The 15,144-nt window shown below is 46.1% G+C and overlaps 1 protein-coding gene across 1 annotated transcript in view; it reads right to left on the reverse strand.

Moving 5' to 3' along the window:
- TRPC4AP (transient receptor potential cation channel subfamily C member 4 associated protein) overlaps window positions 1–15,144 on the reverse strand; it is a 175,149-nt gene that overhangs the window by 70,902 nt on the left and 89,103 nt on the right. Inside the window, exons 8-10 of the mRNA XM_063960144.1 lie at window positions 7,699–7,887; window positions 7,458–7,600; window positions 6,250–6,381 (exon numbers count right to left, since the gene is read on the reverse strand). Coding sequence (XP_063816214.1) covers window positions 6,250–6,381; window positions 7,458–7,600; window positions 7,699–7,887 — 464 coding nt within the window. The remainder of the gene's footprint in view (window positions 1–6,249; window positions 6,382–7,457; window positions 7,601–7,698; window positions 7,888–15,144) is intronic.

Consider the following 15,144-nt stretch of genomic DNA (forward strand, 5'->3'; position numbering starts at 1 on the left):
AACACTGATTTCTATTCAACCCTAAGGAGGCTTGAACAGAAATCCATGTTTACTGCCTGATCGCTATTAACCTATAGCTCTGGGAATTTATCTTGGATTCTATGGGTTAACGCATGGTAACAGATCATTTACAGAGCAAGGAAAAGGGGCTGTTATTGAATGGCAACGGGTGTTAAATCCAGAAGCTACCACCCTTTTCATGGCATGGTAACTGAATCTGGACATAAATAATAAGAATTTACTTACCGATAATTCTATTTCTCGGAGTCCGTAGTGGATGCTGGGGTTCCTGAAAGGACCATGGGGAATAGCGGCTCCGCAGGAGACAGGGCACAAAAAGTAAAGCTTTACGATCAGGTGGTGTGTACTGGCTCCTCCCCCCATGACCCTCCTCCAAGCCTCAGTTAGGTACTGTGCCCGGACGAGCGTACACAATAAGGAAGGATTTTGAATCCCGGGTAAGACTCATACCAGCCACACCAATCACACTGTACAACCTGTGATCTGAACCCAGTTAACAGTATGATAACAGCGGAGCCTCTGAAAAGATGGCTCACAACAATAATAACCCGATTTTTGTAACTATGTACAAGTATTGCAGACAATCCGCACTTGGGATGGGCGCCCAGCATCCACTACGGACTCCGAGAAATAGAATTATCGGTAAGTAAATTCTTATTTTCTCTATCGTCCTAGTGGATGCTGGGGTTCCTGAAAGGACCATGGGGATAATACCAAAGCTCCCAAACGGGCGGGAGAGTGCGGATGACTCTGCAGCACCGAATGAGAGAACTCCAGGTCCTCCTTAGCCAGGGTATCAAATTTGTAGGATTTTACAAACGTGTTTGCCCCTGACTAAATAACCGCTCGGCAAAGTTGTAAAGCCGAGACCCCTCGGGCAGCCGCCCAAGATGAGCCCACCTTCCTTGTGGAATGGGCATTTACATATTTTGGCTGTGGCAGGCCTGCCACAGAATGTGCAAGCTGAATTGTATTACACATCCAACTAGCAATAGTCTGCTTAGAAGCAAGAGCACCCAGTTTGTTGGGTGCATACAGGATAACAGCAAGTCAGTTTTCCTGACTCCAGCCGTCCTGGAACATATTTTCAGGGCCCTGACAACATCTAGCAACTTGGAGTCCTCCAAGTCCCTAGTAGGTGCAAGGCACCACAATAAGCTGGTTCAGGTGAAACACTGACACCACCTTAGGGAGAGAACTGGGGACGAGTCCGCAGCTCTGCCCTGTCCGAATGGACAAACAGATATGGGCTTTTTTGAGAAAAAACCACCAATTTGACACTCGCCTGGTCCAGGCCAGGGCCAAGAGCATGGTCACTTTTCATGTGAGATGCTTCAAATCCACAGATTTGACTGGTTTTAAACCAATGTGATTTGAGGAATCCCAGAACTACGTTGAGATCCCACAGTGCCACTGGAGGCACAAAAGGGGGTTGTATATGCAATACTCCCTTGACAAACTTCTGGACTTCAGGAACTGAAGCCAATTCTTTCTGGAAGAAAATCGACAGGGCCGAAATTTGAACCTTAATGGACCCCAATTTGCGGCCCATAGACACTCCTGTTTGCAGGAAATGCAGGAAACGACGAGTTGAAATTTCTTTGTGGGGCCATCCTGGCCTCACACCACGCAACATATCTTCGCCACATGTGGTGATAATGTTGTGCGGTCACCTCCTTTCTGGCTTTGACCAGGGTAGGAATGACCTCTTCCGGAATGCCTTTTTCCCTTAGGATCCGGCGTTCCACCGCCATGCCGACAAACGCAGCTGCGGTAAGTCTTGGAACAGACATGGTACTTGCTGAAGCAAATCCCTTCTTAGCAGCAGAGGCCATAAGACCTCTGTAAGCATCTCTTGAAGTTCCGGGTACCAAGTCCTTCTTGGCCAATCCGGAGCCATGAGTATAGTTCTTACTCCTCTACGTCTTATAATTCTCAGCACCTTAGGTATGAGAAGCAGAGGAGGGAACACATACACCGACTGGTACACCCACGGTGTTACCAGAACGTCCACAGCTATTGCCTGAGGGTCTCTTGACCTGGCGCAATACCTGTCCCGTTTTTTGTTCAGACGGGACGCCATCATGTCCACCTTTGGTATTTCCCAACGGTTTACAATCATGTGGAAAAAACTTCCCGATGAAGTTTCCACTCTCCCGGGTGGAGGTCGTGCCTGCTGAGGAAGTCTGCTTCCCAGTTTCCATTCCCGGGATGAAACACTGCTGACAGTGCTATCACATGATTTTCCGCCCAGCGAAAAGTCCTTGCAGTTTTTGCCATTGCCCTCCTGCTTCTTGTGTCGCCCTGTCTGTTTACGTGGGCGACTGCCGTGATGTTTTTCCCACTGGATCAATACCGGCTGACCTTGAAGCAGAGGTCTTGCTAAGCTTAGAGCATTATAAATTTACCCTTAGCTCCAGTATATTTATGTGGAGAAAAGTCTCCAGACTTGATCACACTCCCTGGAAATTTTTTCCTTGTGTGACTGCTCCCCAGCCTCTCGGGCTGGGCTCCGTGGTCACCAGCATCCAATCCTGAATGCCGAATCTGCGGCCCTCTAGAAGATGAGCACTCTATAACCACCACAGGAGAGACACCCTTGTCCTTGGATATAGGGTTATCCGCTGATGCATCTGAAGATGCGATCCGGACCATTTGTCCAGCAGATCCCACTGAAAAGTTCTTGCGTGAAATCTGCCGAATGGAATTGCTTCGTAGGAAGCCACCATTTTTACCAGGGCCCTTGTGCAATGATGCACTGTTTTTAGGAGGTTCCTGACTAGCTCGGATAACTCCCTGGCTTTCTCTTCCGGGAGAAACACCTTTTTCTGGACTGTGTCCAGAATCATCCCTAGGCACAGCAGACGTGTCGTCGGGATCAGCTGCGATTTTGGAATATTTAGAATCCACCCGTGCTGTTGTAGCAGTATCCGAGATAGTGCTACTCCGACCTCCAACTGTTCCCTGGACTATGCCCTTATCAGGAGATCGTCCAAGTAAGGGATAATTAAGACGCCTTTTCTTCGAAGAAGAATCATCATTTCGGCCATTACCTTGGTAAAGACCCGGGGTGCCGTGGACAATCCAAACGGCAGCGTCTGAAACTGATAGTGACAGTTCTGCACCACGAACCTGAGGTACCCTTAGTGAGAAGGGCAAATTTGGGACATAGAGGTAAGCATCCCTGATGTCCCGGGACACTATATAGTCCCCTTCTTCCTGGTTCGTTATCACTGCTCTGAGTGACTCCATCTTGATTTGAACCTTTGTAAGTGTTCAAAAAATTTTTAGAATAAGTCTCACCTAGCCTTCTGGCTTCAGTACCACAATATAGTGTGGAATAATACCCCTTTTCTTGTAGTAGGAGAGGTAATTTAATTATCACCTGCTGGGAATACAGCTTGTGAATTTTTTCCCATACTGCCTCCTTGTCGGAGGGAGACCTTGGTAAAGCAGACTTCAGGAGCCTGCGAAGGGGAAACGTCTCGACATTCCAATCTGTACCCCTGGGATACTACTTGTAGGATCCAGGGGTCCTGTACGGTCTCAGCGCCATGCTGAGAACTTGTCAGAAGCGGTGGAACGCTTCTGTTCCTGGGAATGGGCTGCCTGCTGCAGTCTTCTTCCCTTTCCTCTATCCCTGGGCAGATATGATCTTATAGGGACGAAAGGACTGAGGCTGAAAAGACGGTGTCTTTTTCTGCAGAGATGTGACTTAGGGTAAAAACGGTGGATTTTCCAGCAGTTGCCGTGGCCACCAGGTCCGATGGACCGACCCCAAATAACTCCTCTTCCTTTATACGGCAATACACCTTTGTGCCGTTTGGAATCTGCATCACCTGACCACTGTCGTGTCCATAACATCTTCTGGCAGATATGGACATCGCATTTACTCTTGATGCCAGAGTGCAAATATCCCTCTGTGCATCTCGCATATATAGAAATGCATCCTTTAAATGCTCTATAGTCAATAAAATACTGTCCCTGTCAAGGGTATCAATATTTTTAGTCAGGGAATCCGACCAAGCCACCCCAGCTCTGCACATCCAGGCTGAGGCGATCGCTGGTCGCAGTATAACACCAGTATGTGTGTATATACTTTTTATGATATTTTCCAGACTCCTGTCAGCTGGTCCTTGAGGACGGCCCTATCTATAGACGGTACCGCCACTTGTTTTGATAAGCGTGTGAGCGCCTTAGCCACCCTAAGGGGTGTTTCCCAACGCGCCCTAACTTCTGGCGGGAAAGGGTATACCGCCCCTAATTTTCTATCGGGGGGAACCCACGCATCATCACACACTTTATTTAATTTATCTGATTCAGGAAAAACTACGGTAGTTTTTTCACATCCCACATAATACCCTCTTTTGTGGTACTTGTAGTATCAGAAATATGTAACACCTCCTTCATTGCCTTTAACGTGTGGCCCTAACAAGGAATACGTTTGTTTATTCACCGTCGACACTGGATTCAGTGTCCCTGCCTGTGTCGACCGACTAAAGTAAACGGGCGTTTTAAAACCCCTGACGGTGTTTTTGAGACGTCTGGACCGGTACTAATTGTTTGTCGGCCGTCTCATGTCGTCAACCGACCTTGCAGCGTGTTGACATTATCACGTAATTCCCTAAATAAGCCATCCATTCCGGTGTCGACTCCCTAGAGAGTGACATCACCATTACAGGCAATTGCTCCGCCTCCTCACCAACATCGTCCTCATACATGTCGACACACACGTACCGACACACAGCACACACACAGGGAATGCTCTGATAGAGGACAGGACCCACTAGCCCTTTGGAGAGACAGAGGGAGAGTTTGCCAGCACACACCAAAAACGCTATAATTATATAGGGACAACCTTATATAAGTGTTTTCCCTTATAGCATCTTTATTATATATTTCTAACGCCAAATTAGTGCCCCCCCTCTCTGTTTTAACCCTGTTTCTGTAGTGCAGTGCAGGGGAGAGCCTGGGAGCCTTCCCTCCAGCCTTTCTGTGAGGGAAAATGGCGCTGTGTGCTGAGGAGATAGGCCCCGCCCCTTTTTCGGCGGCCTCGTCTCCCGCTCTTAACGGATTCTGGCAGGGGTTAAATATCTCCATATAGCCTCCGGAGGCTATATGTGAGGTATTTTTAGCCAAAATAGGTTTTCATTTGCCTCCCAGGGCGCCCCCCTCCCAGCGCCCTGCACCCTCAGTGACTGCCGTGTGAAGTGTGCTGAGAGGAAAATGGCGCACAGCTGCAGTGCTGTGCGCTACCTTTAGAAGACTGAGGAGTCTTCTGCCGCCGATTCTGGACCTCTTCTTACTTCAGCATCTGCAAGGGGGCCGGCGGCGAGGCTCCGGTGACCATCCAGGCTGTACCTGTGATCGTCCCTCTGGAGCTGATGTCCAGTAGCCAAGAAGCCAATCCATCCTGCACGCAGGTGAGTTCACTTCTTCTCCCCTAAGTCCCTCGTTGCAGTGATCCTGTTGCCAGCAGGACTCACTGTAAAATAAAAAACCTAAGCTAAACTTTTCTAAGCAGCTCTTTAGGAGAGCCACCTAGATTGCACCCTTCTCGGCCGGGCACAAAAATCTAACTGAGGCTTGGAGGAGGGTCATGGGGGGAGGAGCCAGTACACACCACCTGATCGTAAAGCTTTACTTTTTGTGCCCTGTCTCCTGCGGAGCCGCTATTCCCCATGGTCCTTTCAGGAACCCCAGCATCCACTAGGACGATAGAGAAACAATAATTATATAAATGCTCACACTTGAGATTAAATACACATAAAAAACCTCAAGGTGGAAACCTCAAACTTCTAATCTACAGCAGAAACAATTTTCCTTGGTATTTTCCTGAAATTTTTTATACATCTAGTAATACCATTTACAAATAGAACAATGAAAAGCAAGCAAACGCACTTTACCGACTAGGATAATAAACCATATACAACACAGTTGCCATACACTTTCTCAGCAAGACTCTTCTCTGTAGGAAATTGGCGTGCCTCTGGCTGGCACTGTATGCTGTGATTTATAATTTATAGTCCCAGCACATTTATGGAGATGACTAAACTGGATTATAGTATTTTTTACATAAACATATGATTATATTATTACAAAATTTGGGTCTTTGCAAAGCCCTGTAAATAAAAGGACTTACATTTTCAACATATTATCCCCCCCCTCCCCCCCCCCCAAAAAAAAACAGAAAAAACAACAAAATAAAACAAAGTAAATTGGTCTTACTGGGCTGCAGTCACAGTTCTGGTTGTGTCCATGGAGAACCAGGGTGGATGCAGAATGCTTTCTCCATATTAGCTTGTCAAATAGATTATTTAGGCCTGGAATTAATTTAAACTCTGCTATCATTTTATGGACCTTGGTAAGGAGTAGAAGAAAAGATGTTTAGGTCAACAATTCACCAGAAAACAGAGATGAGACCTTTTACATTCAAGTTATTATTGAATATGATAAAAAAACTAAAAAAAACATTGGGAACAATATTTTTCAAGTTAAACAAAACATGAACACCCAACAAGCTAACAATGTTTAATGGAGCTCTTATGCTGGGTACACACTAGACCAGTGATGGCTAACCTTGACACTTCAGCTGTTGTTGAACTACATATCCCAGCATGCCCTGCTACAGTTTTGTTATTTGGCCATGCTAAAACTGATGCAGGGCATGCTGGGATGTGTAGTTCAACAACAGCTGGAGTGTCACGGTTAGCCATCACTGCACTAGACCATAATGTGAATGATGTGCCCGATTCGGACGTATCGGAACGACAAATTGTTTAAGTCACCAAGTGTGTACGCACTATGTTGCTGGCGATGGTGCTCCCAGGAGTCATCAGCGACATCCTCCCTCGGCCCTGCATGCAAGCAGAATGTAGCATGACTCCCGCCGTTGTTGCCGGCATCAGCAAGTGTGTACCCAGCTTAAGATACTAATTGACATTTCTAAATTTGAAGAAAGTACTATATGACAACAAAACTTGCTTAGGTAAGGAGGACACAGTTCTTTTTTTAATAAAGTTTTTATTTTCAAATATAACCGTTCTATTCTACACCAGACTCTAGTAAAGTCATAAGCTCTGTGAATAGCAAGACAATCTCATCATCTACAAAAGTGAAAAACTCATTGGACCATGTCCTATTTCTTAGGGCTTGTTTATAATGATCAGCTAATTCTGTATCTGCTTATTAATTTCTATGGAGAAGTGTTTGATTCTCCGTACAATGTTATCTCAGCAAGCAAGAAATAAATATATATATATATATATATATATATATACACACATACATATATATATATATATATATATACATATATGGGACAGTAAAGCATCTTCTCTAAAAAGGGATCAATGAACCTATGTGAATTTCCATCTCCTCTATGTTCACCTGTTGTAAACATAGAGGACTAGAAAGGAGGAGAAGCGCACACTTACCTGATTCCTCTGCCGTCCCATCAGCAAGACACAGAGCACATACAGAACCTCTACTTTGTACATGATTTCATGCATGATCTTCATGGACTGTGGGAGCTGCGTTCTGGAGGAAGGATTAGCCAAGCCACTTTCATCAGATGATTCTATAACGATTAAAATAAATTAAAGAATATGTTACTAACTATGGTCTGACTACAAAGACGGTGAGCAAAATCAGTTTGTATCCAATGGGAAATGTCACCTGTTCCACTCTGTTCTGTTTCTTCATGAGCCACACGCATCAAAGCATCGAGCACTAAGGCATTGTCCAGCCATGTGTACCACTCCTCTAGCTCCTGCAGGAAGGTTGTCGTACCCGTGGACTCCGAAACTTTACGTGTAGCAAGTTTGCACAACCTTTCAATAAATCCAGGGATGTTCAAAAGAGTGGCTGTGAAGAGAACAAGAATAAAAGTAATATGTTTTGGGCACTTCTAATATACGATATCTGAGAACAAAGCAGTGATCATGGGAAAGACTGTCTTAACACCAGTAGTGCAGACTCCCAGAAATCTGTTCCTTTTACCATTAATACTTTTCTTTAGAAGTCACAGGGAGCACAGGTAGAACGGTGTTACATTCCACCCACAGAAGCAGATCAGCTTAACAGTATAGACTGCAAAAAGAGGAAACTCAAGAAGAATAAGAAGCACAATACCCTTCTCCCTACCCACCCTATGAGCAGAGGATTTAATGGCAAATGTATAAAAGGCATCAAGAGGAAACAGACCTCACTGACTGAGATTCAAAAGCCCTAAACAAGAGGGAAAAAATAGGATTTTAATACCTACTGGTAAATCCTTTTCTCTTAGTCCATAGAGGATGCTGGGGACTCCAAAAGGACCACGGGGTATAGACGGGATCCGCAGGAGACATGGGCACACTATAAGACTTTGAATGGGTGTGATCTGGCTCCTCCCTCTATGCCCCTCCTCCAGACTCCAGTTAGAGAACTGTGCCCAGGGAGACGGACATTTCAAGGAAAGAATTTATTGTTTAAACACGGCGAGTGTCATACCAGCTCACACCTCAAACATGCCGCAGAACGTGGCATTCAAAAGAACACCAGCCGACGGCATGAAAAATATACAGCAATATGCTGACCGAAAAAATGTAACACAACCTGTGTGTAAACACGACCAATAATAGCATACCGCATGCCATGGTATGAATAACTTCAGCAACAGACTTGACTGAAAAGAACCACCACCTGAGTGTAACCACCATTAGCTGCAGATACAGTACGTACTGGGATGGGCGGCAGGCATCCTCTACGGACTAAGAGAAAATGATTTACCGTTAGGTATTAAAATCCTATTTTCTCATAAGTCCTAGAGGATGCTGGGGACTCCAAAAGCACCATGGGGATTATACCAAAGCTCCAGACCGGGCGGGAGAGTGCGGATGACTCTGCAGCACCGATTGAGCAAACATGAGGTCCTCCTCAGCCAGGGTATCAAACTTGTAGAACGTAGCAAAAGTGTTTGAACCCGACCAAGTAGCTGCTCGGCAAAGTTAAACCACCGAGACTCCTCGGGCATCCGCCCAAGAAGAGCCCACCTTCCTTGTAGAATGGGCCTTCACCGACTTCGGTAACGGCAATCCAGCCGTAGAATGAGCATGCCGAATCGTATCACAGATCCAGCGTGTAACAGTCTGCTTAGAAGCAGGAACCCCAATTTGGTTGGGAGCATACAGGATAAACAGAGCCAGTGTTTCCCCAATCTGAGCCGTTCTGGCGACATAAATATTCAAAGCCCTGACTACATTGAGAGACTTCGAATCAGCCAAAGTTTCAGTAGCCACATGCACCACAATAGGTTGGTTCATGTGAAACGCAGAAACCACTTTCGGCAGAAATTGTTGCAGAGTTCTCAATTCCTCTCTATCCACATGGAAGATCAAATAGGGCTCTTGTGAGACAAAGCCGCTAATTCAGACACCCGCCTTGCGGACGCCAAGGCCAACAGCATGACCACTTTCCAAGTGAGAAATTTTAACTCAACCTTTCGTAAAGGTTCCAACCGGTGTGACATAAGAAACTGCAACACCACGTTAAGGTCCCATGGTGCCACTGGGGCAACAATGGAGGTTGGAAATGCAGCACCCTGTCACGAAAGTCTGAACTTCTGGAAGGGTGGCCAATTCTTTTTTTTTTTTTTTAAAGAAAATTGATAAGGCCGAAATCTGCACTTTAATGGAGCCTAACTTTAGGCCTGCAGCCACACCTGTTTGCAAAAAATGGAGAAAACGACCCAGCTGAAATTCTTCCGTAGGAGCTCTCTTGGATTCACACCAAGACATACTCCCTCCAAATACGGTGGTAAAGCTTTGCCGTTACTCCTTTCCCAGCCTGAAGCAACGTGGGAATGACTTCACCGGAAATACCCCTTTCGGGCTAGGATATGGCGCTCAACTGCCATGCCATCAAACGCAGCCGCGGTAAGTCTTGATACACGCCCGGTCCTAGCTGTAACAGGTCCTCTCGTAGAGGAAGAGGCCAGGGATCTTTTATGAGTAAGTCTTTAAGATCTGGATACCAAGCCCTCCTTGGCTAGACCGGAACAATGAAGATCGCCTGAACCTTTGTTCTTCTTATGTTTATCACCTTCGGAAAGAGTGAAAGTGGAGGGAACACATAGACCGACTGAACCACCCACGGTGTCACGAGGGCATCCTCTGCTATTGCTCGAGTGTCCCTTGACCTGGAACAATATCCCTGAAGTTTCTTGTTGAGGCGAGACGCCATCATGTCTAATTGAGGAATTCCCCAAAAGACTTGTCAATTCTGTGAAAACTTCTTGATGAAGCCCCACTCTCCCAGATGGAGATTGTGTCTGCTGAGGAAGTCTATTTCTCCGTTGTCTACACCCGGAACGAAGACCGCTAATAGAGCGTTTACATTCCCTTTCGCCCAGTGGAAAACTTTTGCGGCTTCTGCCATTGCTGCTTTGCTCCTCGTTCCGCCCTAGTGGCTTACTTACGCCACTGCTGTTAAGTCGTCCGACAGAATTAAGACGGACAGATCGTGAAGATGTTCTGTTGTAAATAGCTCTTAATTCAAGAATGCTTACTGCAGACAAGCTACCCGGCTTGACCTTTTCTGGAAATTCTTCGCCTGGAAAGACTGCTCCCCAGCCTCGGAGACTTGTATCCATGGACACCAGGCTCTAATCCTGGATCCCGAACCTTCGTCCCTCCAGAAGGTGCAAACTGTGAAGCCACCACAGGAGAGATATCCTGGTTCTGGAAAATAGGATTATTTTCCGGTGCATGTGCAGGTGAGACCTGGACCACATGTCCAACTGGTCCCGCAAAAACCACTCTGGCATTTGACCTGCTCACCGAATGGCCTTGTAGGCCGCAACCATCTTCATCAACGGAACGTATTGATGGGGTTACACTGTAGCAAATCTGATCCGACTCTGGATCCTCAGATCTCTTTCCACAGGAAAAAACAAACTCTCAACAGTTCAGTATCTAATTTTATTCCCAACTCCGACATCTGCGTCGTCGGGAACAACAGCGATTCTCTGTGCTGAATACTGTCAGAGAGAAACAACGATTTGTACCACTTGTTTCCAGACCTCACCGTAGTCAGGAGAGTGTCCGAATACAGAATAATAATGGCTCTTACTATTGAAGGAAAACCATCATACTGCCATCACCTAGGTAAGCGTAATGCGGATGAAACCGTATTTAAACCCTCTTTCTTCTTTTAGTGGTTGGAGATCCCTGCCCTGAGAGATTCCATCTTGTAGTTCAACTTCTTAAGTAGAAATCTTTTTGGGATTGTTCTGACCGAGCTGTCCGGGCTCAGAAGCACGAAAAAACAGCAGGCCAATGTCCTGATCCTGACCCAACTCTTGTATGGCGTCGCATACTACCTCCCCGTCTAGGGGAGAATCTGTAAGCTCTATTTTTAAACATCAGTGAGGGAAATCATCTGGAACCTCCAGTATGTCCCCCTTTGGACTCCATTCTTAACTCACTGGTCCAAGTCCATTCCAGGACTGACTGAAGAGTATTAGACGAGTTCCCATCTGTGTGGGCTCCAGCAAGATAGACCAAGCGACATGCGGTGGATGTGGTAGAAACAGAGGACGAGATCTGCTTCTGCTAACTTGAAAAGTCTGCAGACCTCTTACCTTATCACCTTCCTCTACCTGCAAAGAAGGGGAAACAACCGTATCCAACCGGTCAAAATGACTGCATCCTACAAAAAATGCGTCCCCAACCGTTGTGAGGGACATAGTTCAAGAAGGTAGACTTACCAGTGGTATCTGCAGAGATCAACTTAACAAAGCCATCCCCAAACCAGGTTACACCTTCCTAGGGAAGATACTCCAGTATTCCTCGGAGCAAGCCTCAGCATGCCCTTGGTGAATCCACCACGCCCTCCTAGTCGAGAGGGCCATGGAAGTGGCCCGCGAACCCAAGAGGCCCATACCTCTCGTAGTCGCACGGCAGCATGCTGCAATGTTCTAGAGAAGACCCAACTTACAGAATATCCCCTCTCTCTCTACGGTAATTATATCGGATGCCAAGGTAACCGACCATTTCTGAATGCAAGCACTCCCCCATGCGTATGTAATGCAAATATCAAAGCATATAATTAAAATATCACTTAGCTTTCTGTATACGATCCTTTGTGACAGGGCCCCGTGCAGACCAGGGGTTGACTTTCACTTTATTCTATCCACGGCGGGAAAAGAATAAACACTCGGACTCCTCGTGAGGATTTGAGACCATCTCGTCACGGCTGACCTAGAGCTTTATCAACAGAGCGACCAGCACATGAGAAAGAATAACTTTACTTCAGCATTCATTAGAAATCGTAATATGAATATACATATTTAAATACACATATACACACATTCTATATATACATCGTACATATATGTATTTTGTCAGGAACAGCAGGGTCCCTAGTGACATTAATGTGTTCTGAATGTGTATGAACATGTACTGAACGCCAATGTTGTGGATCTAACCAGGAAACCTTATAGTCGACATAAGACATAGTATTCGTCGACAACATGGAGTAGTAACTGGGCAAAATAACATTCTTGCGACCCCGAGGGGGTCTGAGGGAAATATATACATAATATTAATATCCCTCCCCCACAAATACTACCATGTCTGTGCTCGAGCTACAGCTCAATGGAACCATACTCTATATATATATATATATATATATATATATATATATATATATATATATATATACATATACATATACATACACATACACACAGGTATAGATTTTTTACATTATCATGTTAATTTACACCCAGTCATAACAGTTGGTGCCGACAGGGTCACCCACATACGACTGTGTCTCCCATACAGTGTTTACTTTGGAAAAGCTTACAACTACCGACATGCTGACACTTCATCTACTGAATCAAGTACCATCAGGAGTCGGCAATGCCGACAGAGGGATTCCCATAGCTGTTTGTGGCATAGCACTCACACATGTCGACACACGTGTACTAAATCGCTATAATGGGTAGATCTGACAGGGAAAACACAGAAACTTTTAACAACTCATTAACCACACGCATATATATATATATATATATATATATATATATATATATATATATATATATATATATATATATATATATAATAAGAATTTACTCACCGGTAATTCTATTTCTCGTAGTCCGTAGTGGATGCTGGGAACTCCGTAAGGACCATAGGGAATAGCGGGCTCCGAAGGAGACTGGGCACTCTAAGAAAGAATTAGGACTACCTGGTGTGCACTGGCTCCTCCCTCTATGCCCCTCCTCCAGACCTCAGTTAAGGAAACTGTGCCCGGAAGAGCTGACACAATAAGAAAGGGATTTGGAATCCCGGGTAAGACTCATACCAGCCACACCAATCACACCGTACAACTCGTGATACTATATCCAGTTAACAGTATGAACAACAACTGAGCCTCACGAACAGATGGCTCATAACAATAACCCTTTAGTTAGGCAATAACTATATACAAGTATTGCAGACAATCCGCACTTGGGATGGGCGCCCAGCATCCACTACGGACTACGAGAAATAGAATTACCGGTGAGTAAATTCTTATTTTCTCTGACGTCCTAGTGGATGCTGGGAACTCCGTAAGGACCATGGGGATTATACCAAAGCTCCCAAACGGGCGGGAGAGTGCGGATGACTCTGCAGCACCGAATGAGCAAACTCAAGGTCCTCCTCAGCCAGGGTATCAAACTTGTAGAATTTTGCAAATGTGTTTGAACCCGACCAAGTAGCAGCTCGGCAAAGTTGTAAAGCCGAGACCCCTCGGGCAGCCGCCCAAGAAGAGCCCACTTTCCTCGTGGAATGGGCTTTTACAGATTTAGGATGCGGCAGTCCAGCCGCAGAATGCGCAAGTTGAATCGTGCTACAGATCCAGCGAGCAATAGTCTGCTTAAAAGTAGGAGCACCCAGCTCTCCCGGGTGGAGGTCGTGCCTGCTGAGGAAGTCTGCTTCCCAGTTGTCCACTCCAGGAATGAACACTGCTGACAGTGCTAACACGTGATTTTCCGCCCATCGGAGAATCCTTGTGGCTTCGGCCATCGCCATCCTGCTTCTTGTGCCACCCTGACGGTTTACATGGGCGACCACCGTGATGTTGTCTGACTGGAACAGCAGGGGTCTTGCCTGACTTAGGGCATTGTAAATGGCCCTTAGTTCCAGAATATTTATGTGTAGGGAAGTCTCCTGACTCGTCCATAGTCCTTGGAAGTTTCTTCCCTGTGTGACTGCCCCCCAACCTCGAAGGCTGGCATCCGTGGTCACCAGGACCCAGTCCTGTATGCCGAATCTGCGGCCCTCTAGAAGATGAGCACTCTGCAGCCACCACAACAGTGACACCCTGGTCCTTGGAGACAGGGTTATCAGCCGATGCATCTGAAGATGCGATCCGGACCACTTGTCCAACAGATCCCACTGAAAGATCCTTGCATGGAACCTTCCGAATGGAATTGCTTCGCAAGAAGCTACCATCTTTCCCAGGACTCGCGTGCAGTGGTGCACCGACACCTGTTTTGGTTTTAGGAGGTCTCTGACTAGAGATGACAATTCCTTGGCCTTCTCCTCCGGGATAAACACCTTTTTCTGTTCTGTGTCCAGAACCATCCCCAGGAACAGTAGACGCGTTGTAGGAACCAGCTGCGACTTTGGAATATTCAGGATCCAGCCGTGCTGTTGTAGCACTTCCCGAGCTAGTGCTACTCCGATCAACAACTGTTCCCTGGACCTCGCCTTTATAAGGAGATCGTCCAAGTACGGGATAATTATAACTCCCTTTTTTCGAAGGAGTATCATCATTTCGGCCATTACCTTGGTAAATACCCTCGGTGCCGTGGACAGACCAAACGGCAACGTCTGGAATTGGTAAAGACAGTCCTGTACCACAAATCTGAGGTACTCCTGGTGAGGAGGGTAAATGGGGACATGCAGGTAAGCATCCTTGATGTCCAGTGATACCATGTAATCCCCTTCGTCCAGGCTTGCAATAACCGCCCTGAGCGATTCCATTTTGAACTTGAACCTTCTTATATAAGTGTTCAAGAATTTCAAATTTAAAATGGGTCTCACCGAACCGTCCGGTTTCGGTACCACAAACATTGTGGAATAGTAA

Source organism: Pseudophryne corroboree, chromosome 3 (genome assembly GCF_028390025.1).
Source record: "Pseudophryne corroboree isolate aPseCor3 chromosome 3, aPseCor3.hap2, whole genome shotgun sequence".
Classification (NCBI taxonomy): domain Eukaryota; kingdom Metazoa; phylum Chordata; class Amphibia; order Anura; family Myobatrachidae; genus Pseudophryne; species Pseudophryne corroboree.